The sequence below is a fragment of the Stomoxys calcitrans genome, chromosome 5 (genome assembly GCF_963082655.1).
Source record: "Stomoxys calcitrans chromosome 5, idStoCalc2.1, whole genome shotgun sequence".
NCBI lineage: Eukaryota > Metazoa > Arthropoda > Insecta > Diptera > Muscidae > Stomoxys > Stomoxys calcitrans.
The window spans coordinates 85,416,267-85,428,825 of NC_081556.1; the positions used below are offsets into that span (position 1 = coordinate 85,416,267).

The following is a 12,559-nucleotide window of genomic DNA, read 5'->3' on the forward strand; positions in this document are numbered from 1 at the left end:
ACTTCATCGGGTCAATCCGGTACGTACAACCGGCTGCCATGGGATTGTCCCATTTTTTGTGCTAGGAAACACTATTGGCCTATCACTGGCCTACTACATGGATGTCAAGGCGACTTAGGTCTTGTTTTTATCCTCTCCCCTAACCTAAGCGGTTTTGGTTCAAAGTTGAGTTGCAAACTATAATCGACCCACTAAGGCATGTTACCCACGTAAAAAACCTATCAAACACAGCTATGACATGCCCGGCCGCTTCGTTCGCCTTAAGGTATCCGTCGCTGCTGTGTAAAAAAATCAGCAACATTTTATAAAATTTAATTTTAATTCACAAAACGTAGCAGAATTGATTTTTTCCCCTCCCCAAAGTCTTTGTTGCGAACATTATTGTGTGTATCCACAATTTCTTTTAAATATGGGCAATCAAATTATTTATGTTCTTATACTGCGGTGGAAAAAAATTTGTATACGGTATTGAATAAACGTCTTGAGTTTGTGTTCTGTGGTCTGTGGCTCTTGTGGTGGGGCCTTGTTGTATCCTAAAGTAGGTTGGTTGGTTGGTTGGTTGTTGGACTGGTTGCATATGGGTTCTCGAGAGAGAGAGAGAGAAATAATGTTTATTGTTTCTTTGTTTTGTTTTAAATAAATGTATAAATTCTATTTGTTGCTGAATATTTATATATTGTATGTATATGTATAACCCCCTTTTTTGTTGTTAAATCTTAAAATTAAAATTTGAAAACATTTCTTGTGTTTAAATAAAAGCAAAAGTATATAAACCACATGGTAAAGGTAAATTCCAAAAATTATTATATGTACTATATATAAAATATTTACGAAAACATTAACGTAAAAAAAAAACAAAAAAAAAATTAACGTTTTTTTTTTGTTTCTTCCTCTTCTTTTTTAGTTGATTTTGTGTTTTTTTTTTTGTTGTTTTAAAAATTTTTGGGAGAGAAAAAATAAGATTACTTCCTTTTTAGCGCGAATTGTTGATGTTGTTTGTTTTGTTTTTATTTTCTTGGGGTGGAACGTATAAAACCTTGTGTGTGTGTGTGTGTGTGTGTGTGTGTGTGTGTGTGTGGGTGTGTTTTTGGATAACTTTTTGTTTTTGTTCAATCAATTTGTTGCTTTCTTCAGTTTTGTAGTTGTTGTTGTAGTAAAAATGTGCTGTTTTCTTGTAGTTTTGTGTGTATAATTTTTATTGTTGTTGCTGTTTGGTTGTAGAAGTAAAATTGTATGTTTTTGTTGTTGTTGCTGATTTTTTGCTTTAAAAATATGGTTGCTGTTGTAGTTTTGTTTTGTTTTGTTTTTGTGGTTTGCTTGCTGTTGTTGTTGTTGTTGTAGATTAGCTGAACTCTTTTAGAGCAAATGGCATTTGGTCCTCTTCCTCTTTTTAACTTGCAATGCAGCTCTAGTGGCTGTTTCGAAGACCTCTCGTACACCCTCCTTGGACTTGGCCGAGCATTCCAAATAAGCAAAGGCATTAATTTTTTCAGCCATAGCACGGCCCTCTTGTGGCTTGACTGGTTCCTGCTTCATTTTTGAAAGATCCTGCAAAGAAAATAAACATGGGATTATTTTGTATAGCTTTAAGTCATCAAATATAAAACTTACCCGAATTGTATTGGGATCATTTCGCAAATCTTTTTTGTTACCCACCAAAATGATGGGGACATTTGGACAAAAATGCTTGACCTGAAACACATTAAAAAAGAAATAAAAATATATTTTTAAAATCACATTTTTTTACTTAGGTACGACATTGGCAAGATTTCAAAATAAACACACAACCTTTATATGGTGTATGCATATATTGGGTTGTCCAAAAAGTAATTGCGGATTTTTTAAAAGAAAGTAAATGCATTTTTAATAAAACTTAGAATGAACTTTAATCAAATATACTTTTGTTACACTGTTTTTCTAAAGCAAGCTAAAAATAAAAGCTGATAACTGACAGAAGAAAGGATGCAATTACAGAGTCACAAGCTGTGAAAAAATTTGTCAACGCCGACTATATGAAAAATCCGCAATTACTTTTTGGGCAACCCAATAATTAAAATTTTGATTTTTCATCTTTAGATAAAGCAAACAAGTAAGGATGACCTAAAGTTTGGCAAAGCCGACCTTTTAAAATTAAAATTTGTTTAAAATATGCACTGAAGGAGGTTGAATGAAATGAACGATGAGAAGTCTAAAGCAAACCATAGTGTTTGGTAAAAACGCTTGCAGAGCCTCTAGAAGTGAGTCGGGCAATACATATATATGGGAGCTATATCTAAATCGGAACCAAGTGATCTGAAGAGTCATAAAAGAAACCTTCGTGCCAAATTTCGTGAAGATCTGTCAAAAAATGGCCAAATTATTGTAGTATAAGTCCAAATCGAACAAATAAAGGGTGATTTTTTAGCTATTATATTTTTGGCATCACTGGTTTAAACAGCTCACGCACGTTTGTTTCACTGTGAAACATCTTCAGATTGGTCTATAAGCGACAAAACTAATTTTTGGCTCATTGGTGCGGTTTACGGGCTGGTGGCACCATTGGACCGTACTTCTTCAAAGATGATGCGAATAGTAACGTAACTGTGAACGGTGAGCGCTATCGTGAGATTATCAAACTTTTTTTGCCCAAAATCCAAGAGCTTGACTTGCATGACATGTGGTTTCAACAAGACTATGCCACATGCCACACAGCACATTGGACTTATTGAGAGGCGAGTTCAGTGAACTTTTCATTTCACGTTCCGGTCAATTGGCCGACTCCTAGATCGTGCGACTTAATACCTTTAGACTATTTATTGTAGCGCTATGTTAAGCTCATTTCTATATAGACAAGCCCGCTTCAATTGACGCATTGGAAGACAACATTGTAGCATTTATTCGTAAGATACCGGCCGAAATGTTGGAAAGAGTATGCCATGTCGCGAATGCCAGGCAATGGAAATGCTCCAACGTTTCGCCGTCATACATCCTTGCCTTACACACGCTATCACTTGCCCCACCACCGCTTAAATGTGTTGTTGTAGTTGTGTTTTATCTTTTGTATGCTTGGTTCTGTTAAAAAACCCAAATCCAAGAAACTCTGCCACCAAGGTGGGGTCCAGAGGGATTTCGGCCTGAGAAGAGTGGGTCGGGCTGGGCAATTAAACCGGTGACGTGTGTGGTGTAGTTCCAGAGCACAATTGGGACACACATCCTGAACTGTATAAGACCCAATATTTGGCACTCAATAGATACTTATGAAAAACACTAAATAGACCGCGGCGATCGCTCCTTTGTGCCGAAACGAGCTTGCTCACCTACAGGAGCTTGAAGAGGATCGCCACCTCCACCTAAATGTGGTTACAACAACTAAATAGACGCTTATATTTGTTTCGTATGCCACCACAAAAAATTAGCTACATATAACTTAAAAATTCAGTTATAATTAAATTTTTAGGTGGCATACTATTTTAAGTTGTAACTTTAAAATTAAGCTATATATGCGAAACCAAGCATATGTGTCTCTTGAGTTTTTTTTTCATAAATGTAGAAGTTGAGGCTGCATCTGCAGGATCGTTTTTGAGAACTACTCTGGTTTACCGGAGATGGTGAATTTGCTCAGGTGTAATGGGAGGCGGTCGTTCTCCAAATACCACCCGGTAGCTATTCACCAGATGCGCTTGATGTGCCTCTTGATCTAGAGATTCTCTATGGTAGCGCTAAGCCTCTCGCTCTAGATCATGTAGATCCACCTTAAGGCTTCTGGGCGATGGGGATACCTATCCACAAGATAAAAATTTGGATGGTCCCTGCGATAATAGCCCAGAAGGTATTGCTTGGATTGCATGTTGTTTTGCCTTCACACCAGTAGGATCGTTGTCTCCTAACGAGACAGCCCCTACAGTTCAAGGAGCGGCATTCTGACATCTGAATATTATTCCACGAGACGATAATGACGCTGCATAACTTACCACAGACCGAGCAATTGCTATGTACCTGGTCAACAAGGATTCTTTATTGTTGTTGTTGTAGCAGTGTGTTGCACACTCAATCGGGTCAATCCGGTACTTACAACCGGCTGCCATGGGATTGAGGTTTCTTTGTCAGCACCCTAAGTGCTGCCGAAAAGTGACTTGAGGACTTTGTTTTTACTTCTGGCCTTAACCCAAACTGCAGTGGCATGTGAGGAGAATGTGTAAGAGATGTCGAATGAGACACCAAGTATTTTGGGACACTTGATGGTCGGAATCGGTTCTCCATCGACTATCACATTCAGCTCATAATTCATTGTAGTGAACAATGTAGCTGAAGATTTGGTGGTAGATATATTGAAATCTCTTTCAGCGAAATAAGCGTCAAGATCTTTATGGTAAATGTTTAACCTATCGCAGATGAGGGGGGTTGGGGGCTGATACCATGAACGTACAATCATCCGCATTGATTCCATCTCAATGCCGTATAGAGAAGATGGAATGATGTATTGGTAGATGTTAAACAGTGCCAAAGATTTCACTCCGCCTCTTTCACTCTGCTGTGTTTCGACTTCGTATCCCCAAATTCCACAAATCACTGGCGACCACACACATAAATCGCGATCCACAGTTTCAAGCCCGGCTGTAGGGACAAGTGTCGAATGCTTTTGATAGGTCCAGTGCCACGAAAACCGTCCTATTACATGATTGAAGCCACGGCAAATGTGTGCGGCATGCAAATCAGTTGTTGTGATGTGGAGTCTTCGAAATCCATGCTGATTTTCATCGAATGGAAATTCTCCAATGAAGCTCGAGGGAGTAGTCCCTCAAGCGTAGATCGGTCTGTACGACCACTTTCCAGGCTTCAGTACCGGTATCACTCTGTCATTCTTCCAGACATAGGTTAATATAAGAGTGTTCTAAGAAACGCATAAGATGCATTGGAAATGCCTGGCCAGTCGCTGGCCAGAACTGGGTAACAACCACCAACCGGCGGTATTTGCCAGAGAACTACATGAGACGCTAAATTTGGCACTCAATAGCCAGTTTGGCCTAAGCAATTGTGTGTATCGCATGCCACATAAAAACAAAGTTAGCTACAAACACACACACACATATATATTAGAGTGAGAGATGCGCATAATCGTTCAGTGGATGTGATTTTCAATTTGGTCTACGGACATCGTATGTTGTTTGCAAATGAACACCACTCAAATGAGTGCAATATGAAGAAGAAGGAAGCAGAGAAATAAGACATCAAATTTTATTAAGCGGCATAGATATACTCTGTTGTTTTTTTTTTATTTTTCGATGGGTATTGCTTTTATCCCAATTAATTTCAGCTCTGTGAGCCCTAGTGAGTATTGCTCAAAATGCAAAATACGGTCAGCAATCATTTTATGCTCATCAGCAAAAACCCTTACAATAGCTTAACGAATTTAAAGAGGTGTTTTATGTTTTGGTCATTTGGAGACGTAAGCGTCAACAACGATTGCTAATATAAGGTGTGAGCTCTCTGCATGTCTATGGTGTGTACTCATTTTTAGTGTGGCTTGCTGATGTTTTCTGATATGTACACGTTGTATAGCTCCATTTCGGCAGTACCTGACTTGGCCGCTATCCCCATATATACCATGTAGATGTCACTACCGCCAGGCGCAGGCGAGATGGGTCTTTACTGCACGGAATAGTGTATCACGGAGGCCAATCCTTCACATTCACTGTTTACGCGATCCTTACGTAACACATTGTATCCGTGACAACTGTGCAGGCTGCAGGTGTTGGTCAGCAATGTCTCCTGGATCGCTGCAACCAATATGTTGTTCCGACTCATAAAATCTATTGTCTTGTCGATCTTGCTTCGGAAGCAAGATAGATGCACTTCCTACACTGGCCCGACAATATTGTTTCTGGAGAGTTGCTGTTGAGTATATTGCCGCACGAAAGAGGTCGAAGTAGCCACATAGACCAGAGCCGTAGAAGACGACGGCGACGCTTGTGACTATAGGTGACGAAATATCGATGGCAATATCGACATTTTATTTTTTGTCCGAATATTGATTGTTGTTTTTCCTATCGATAGTATCGGCAAAGTTAATTTTTTTGCAAAATTTTACAAAAATAATGGATCCGAAACTGAATGCATCCTATAAGATACGTTGAGCCTATAGACGGTTCAATTTTCATACGACACTGAATGTATCCTGTAAGGTATATGCGCCTATAGAGGGCGCATTTTTCATCCGATTGTGCTAATATTTTGTACAATGATTTTTCTTATGACTTCCAATTGACATTTGTTAAATTTTGTTTTATTCGATCTGTGCATTGATGTTGCTTTTCATACATCGAAATCCTGATTTTAAACTTCTCATTTTCGTTTAAAATAAAGCTGATGGAAAATTAACGATAGTATCGGCACTATCGATATTTATTATTCAGAAATATCGAATGTTGCAATTATCGCTAGTTTGCCAACTTCACTTGTGGCCCACTGCTACCTATGTTAGCACAAGACCTTGCAATTTATTTAGGGCGACTATACTCCCATAGTGACGTAAGGCCAGAGCAAGATCGGAAATGCACCCACTCCATGCACCGGTAATACCTCACCGATATTGTCCGATAGTGGAGACGATTCTGGAAAACCGAACAGGACCATGGTCCGGGATTCTCCTCAATCCCGGCACGGACCAGTAGCTTGCGAAGAAGGCACTTCGGGATGTGCCTCTCCCATGACGAAAAAAGGACATTGAGTCGGCCTTCCCTGGCCAAGGAAGGATTTCATAGAGTAAATCCGGTAAACAGAACCAGTCGCCATAGGATTATAGTTTTTAGGTGATAGACCCTTCCCAACATCATTCAACATAGGGGCTACCCTAGCCACACATCATTCGATATCCAATGCCTTTTTTGGTCCAAGGTACCCCGTAAAAATCTTACATATAACTTGTTTAACATTTTATTTCGTTTCTTCAGCAATTGCCTAATGAAAGCGGAACGCCTTAATTCGTCTGCAAACTAATTTTACCGAGCCCATATACCGCATATACCATATATTTCGTTTTGCGTTTTCGAAAACCGGAACAGGCCTGTATATCTCATTTTTGTTCATATCCTGATTCTGCCGAATATAATAAAATTTATGGCTACCGAAAGAACGTTAGCCACCAAACAGCTACAATTACTATTGCTACTTACCTCTGGGGTCCATTTTTCAGGAATATTCTCTAATGAATCCGGTGAATCCACTGAGAAACACATTAATATAACATCTGTATCTGGATAACTGAGTGGTCGAAGTCTGTCGTAATCTTCTTGACCAGCTGTATCCCATAAGGCCAATTCAACCTAAAAAAAAGACAGAAAATATATGTAAAGTATTAGTAAGGGAAGTAAATTATAATTTTATTAGCGGATATTTATGAAACAAAACCAGTAAAGGAATAAAAACTATGAGAAAACTCATTGGGAGTATATAACAGAAGTGCTACTTGACTTTTCACTTCACTGATACCGATATTATAATCGTAAATTTTACTTTGCTTTTTATGTAAAAACCACATTTTTGTAAATCGTCCGATATATATGTAAGACAACTCGAGAAACAGTTTCCTAACCGCAAGATAGGTCACATATACTTCCTCTTATATTAGTGATCAAATTCTGGTAAACTTTTGCTAAGCATCCATAAAACACAACAACGAGAAGGTTCTGAGACCTCACCAAACTTACACTTATCTGTGCCCACAAGAAGTGATGGAAGCGCTTGTTGGATCCTATACGTTTAGGGTCTAGTAGCGCATAGGTTAACCCATCAATATTGCCATATCTCCCAAAAGTTTTCTAGTTTGAATGAGCATTGCCTGTTATCGGAAAACAGTAAGGATTTAGAGCAAATCATAGTTGTGTGACAACAGCATTGTTAGATGTAACGGATGACTTAAGATCTGGAATTGACAATGGACTTACAGCCTTTCTGGTACTGAAAGACCATTCCTAAGCACTTCTTCAATTTTTCCAACACTGCTATTACGCTGTTATTAAACTAACTTCGAAATAGAATACTATGCAATGAATAGTGGTGTCCCTCAAGGTTCTATCTTGGGGCCACTTCTATTCTCAATGATTTATCACATCAACTTGTATATTGAAACATCTGCATATATATGCAGATGATGTGAAATTTATCTTCATTACCTCAAATCGGCATTATTAAGTAGTATAATGAAACTAAACAGCGATCTCTGCAAGGTGCTTACATGGGCCACAGCGAACAAACTTCTTTAAGTCTAAATTCATGCTCATTGCTGACTGAAGGTAAAATATAACATGTGAACTACAAGTTCTCATTGATGACCAGATTGAGATTGACCAAGTTTGCAAGGCGAAGAATGTGGGTGTAATAATTAACAGCATGTCATAGCAGCGACGGGAGAAATATTTGGCATGCTCAGAACCCTATACAAAACTCATCTACTTACACCGCAACATATTCGAACTAGTCTGGCCAAATCATACTAACTACCAAAACGCTGATATATGGTTCCGAATTGTTCGTAAAAATAAATTCAAGAAGCAGGCAAATATTTTAACCAGCATATAATACCATCAAAAGATATGTCTACGGCCTTAGGAAATACGAAATGTCAAAGCTCTTACAATGCTACCATTAGAATTCATATTTTCTAATTAACAAGTAAAAAATGCGTTAAGTTCGGCCGGGCCGAACCTTGGATACCCACCACCTCGGAGATATATGTAAACCACCTTTCGTCAAAATCCGGTGAATAATCTATACCTTGTGCCCATAGCAGCTTTATCTAAATATGTTCCAATTTGGACCAAATACTAATAAGTACTAGTCATTGTTCAATTGTGTATAACAAAATACTGGTCTTTTATCTAAAAGTAAGCCCATCTGAACCATATACTACAGGGATGTCAAAAATCCTAACATAAGCCACTGTGTCAAATTTCAAAGAAATCGTATTATAATTGCGCCTTTTATGGGGCCAAGACTTTAAATCGAGATATATGGCAACCATATCCAAATCTAGACCGATTTGGGCCAAGTTTCAGAAAAATCTCGAAGATCCTAACACAACTCGCAGTCCCAAATTTCGGCGAAATCGGACAATAAATGCGACTTTTATGGACCCAAAACCTTAAATCGTGAGATCGGCTATATCCAAATCTGGACGGAAATCTGGAAGTATGTCGAGGTGCCTAACAGAACTCACTGTCCCAAATTTCAGTAAAATCGGACAATAAATGTGGCTTTTATGGGCCTAAGACCCTAAATCGGCGGATCGGTCTATATGGAGACTATATCAAGATATAGTCCGATATAGCCCATCTTCGAATTTAACCTGCTTATGGACAAAAAAAGAATCTGTGCAAAGTTTCAGCCCAATTCCTCGATTTTTAAAGTCTGTAGCGTGATTTCAACAGACAGACGGACGGACATGGCTAGATCGTCTTAGATTTTTACGCTGATCAAGAATATAAATACTCTATAGGGTCGGAAATTTGATATTCGATGTGTTGCAAACGAAATGACAGAATGAATATACGCCCATCCTTCGGTGGTGGGTATAAAAAAAGAGTACAATCCAAAGCCCACTAGAAGATAGAAAAGTTTAACAAAATATGTATACATATCTTTTCAATTTTATTTTTGATATTAAATATAGTATCTGTCCCATTTTTTTCCCCAACTCCGATTTCTCGGAAACTATACTACATAAAAACACCAAGTGTGCCTTTTATTTATCAAGGAACCGAAAGCTTCTTACATACAATATAAGGTTTCAATGTGATTACACTACAAGAAGGGTTAGTGGAGCTGGCAAAATATTGATAGCGCTATTGATACTATCGTTATTTAATTTTTTGATTGAATATCGATTGATATCTTTCTGATGAATACTATCGCAAAAGTTAAATTTTTTGCAAAACAAAACAAAAATAAGCAAACCGACACTGAATGTATCCGTTAAGATACATTGCGCCTATAGAGGGCGCAATTTTCATCGGATAATACTAAGATTTTGCCTTTGACACCGAAAGTCTGGTTTCGAATCCTTTTGAGAACCTCAAAGAAGTGCTTCTTCTTACCACCTCACGTCATTTAAACTTGAATTGAACAACACTCATTGATCTGAGAGAAGACACCCCAGAGATGAAATATGTTCTATCTCACTGTAGAGTGTTCTATCACACGATACTTTATCTGTAAAACCCAGTTAAGTTTTTGGTCTTTATCCTTAAGATAAAGTCACTTTGCAAAATCTCGTTTAACCAAAAATAAAATACTTCTACACAATACATCGCATAAAATAATGTTAGCTTTTCCAAGCCACTACCGCCGTTTGGTCTAAAGAGAAGATAACAATCTGCGAAAGAAATGGGATTTGTTTCTACAGCAGGCATGACGACATCATCGGCTGATTGATTTTTAGTCATTTTGTCTGCTGCGACAATAGGAACGACAAAACCTTCGTGTCGATAAGGCACAGACAACAAATCATTACTTTGTTTTGCCAAAGTGTAAACAATACAAAACAACGACAACACCAACACCAACACCAACAACAAAACTATAAGAAAAGGCGTATGTATGTATGCATGTACGTATACGTATGATATAGGTACTCGTATATGAAAGCGAAATAGAACAAATTGTTGAACACGCAAAATCCCCTTGCCTTTTAGTGTTATATTTCTGGAATAATGACAATTAAAAGAGGAAATACCATAATTATTAATCATCACCGTTGTTTGTGGTGGTGGTGGTGGCCGTCATCGTCATCATCGTAAATATGGTGTTGTGGTTTGGTCGATGGTAGGGAGGACTGTTAATATTATGGCAAATCTACAAACACAACAAAAACAAAGTCACAAAAACACACAAGAGGAAGAACAAAAAAAAAAGAGCACATAGTATTTTTCCACGAGTTAGTAGTTAGGACCTAGGACGGAATATATGAGGCCTTCCAACTCGAGGCCTTTCAGCCTCCTGGCTCGAACATACCGTTGAGGCCAAATCTTGTGAAGCGGCAGCCCTTGCCGATGAAGGACTTCATCGGGTCAATCCGGTACCTACAACCGGCTGCCATGGGATTGGTCCTGTTTGGTGCAGTATCCTGACAGCAAAACCAATACTATTTTACATTATTTTCAAAAGGGTAGACGCCACGAAGTGTTCATACATTCTTAAAATATTCGAGTATAGCACCATTAATCGTTATAATGATAATGGCAGCATTGCCAAACGTCATGGTTTGACGAGTAAAGGCGTGAATCCAACGAAATCCACGCCGACAAAACGGATAAAGATCTGAAAGGATGTACCATATATTGAAAAACGAGCCCAAGGTAAAGCCTTGGATTCTGAAATGTAAACTACTTCCAAAGATTTTTGTCATTTAAATCAACAAACATGTAAAGGCGTGCTAAGTTCGGCCGGACCGAATTTTTTATACCCTCCACCATGGATCGCATTTGTCGAGTTCTATGCGCGGTATCAATTTGTAGGCAAACAAAGAATATTGCATAAGAACTGTTATACTATTGGAGCTATATCAAGTTATAGTCCGATTCGAACCATAAATGAATGATGAACATTGTAGAAGTCGTTGTATTATATTTCAGTTCATTCGAATAAGAATTGCGCCTTGTAGGGGCTCAAGAAGCAAAATCCGGAGATCGGTTTATATGGGAGCTGTATCAAGCTATTGATCGATACAGACCATATTGAACACGCATGTTGAAGGTTGTAAGAGACCACATTGTACAAAATTTCTGCCAAATCGGATGACAATTGCGTCCTCTAGAGGCTCAAGAAGTCAAGATCTAAGATGGGTTCATATGGCAGCTATATCAGGTTATGAACTGAATTGCGGCATACTAAGCAAAGTTATTGGAAGTCATAACCAAACACTTCATGCAAAATTTCAGCCAAATCGGATGAGAATTACGCACTCTATTGGCTCAAGAAGTCAAGATCCAAGATCAGTTTATATGATAGATATACCAGATTATGAACCTATTTGAATCATACTTAAAACAGTTGTTGGAAGTGATACAAAACCACCAAGTGCAAAATTTCAGTCAATTCAGACGAGAATTGCACACTCTAGAGGCTCAAGAAGTCAAGACAGAAGATCAGTTTATATGGCAGCTATATCAAAACATTAACCAATTTGAACTTCACTTAGCGCAGTTGTTGAAAGTGATAAAAAACAGCACGTGCAAGATTTTAATCAAATCGGACGAGAATTGCGCCCTTTAGAGGCTCAAGAAGTCAAGACCCAAAACCGGTTTATATGGCAGCTATATCAAAACATGGAACGATTACAGAACAGAATGACGAAATTAGTATACCCCATCCTATGGTGAAGGGTATAAAAATATCATCATAAAAACTGTAGGTTGAGTAAGTGACACTTCGTGTCAGCTAGCCTGTAAAATAGGTTAGGTTATGTGGTAACTCGGGCCTTCCAAACTCGATAGCTAGCTGCTTCACTTGGCAACCATTGTGTTGGCGCTAGAAGAGAAAAAGAATACATAGTTCCACCACAATGTGGGGCGAGGCAGCAGAATGA

General features: G+C 38.4%; 1 protein-coding gene across 5 annotated transcripts in view; it reads right to left on the bottom strand.

The window, feature by feature from the left end:
* Positions 1-555: 555 nt before the first annotated feature.
* Positions 556-12,559, bottom strand: part of LOC106087470 (ras-like GTP-binding protein Rho1) — a 40,191-nt gene continuing 28,187 nt past the window's right edge. For all 5 annotated transcript variants that reach the window (XM_013252521.2, XM_013252519.2, XM_013252517.2 and 2 more), the window contains 3 exons: positions 7,152-7,301; positions 1,612-1,692; positions 556-1,548 (listed from right to left, as the gene is read on the bottom strand). In XM_013252521.2, coding sequence (XP_013107975.1) covers positions 1,357-1,548; positions 1,612-1,692; positions 7,152-7,301 — 423 coding nt within the window. In that variant the 3' untranslated portion in view covers positions 556-1,356. The remainder of the gene's footprint in view (positions 1,549-1,611; positions 1,693-7,151; positions 7,302-12,559) is intronic.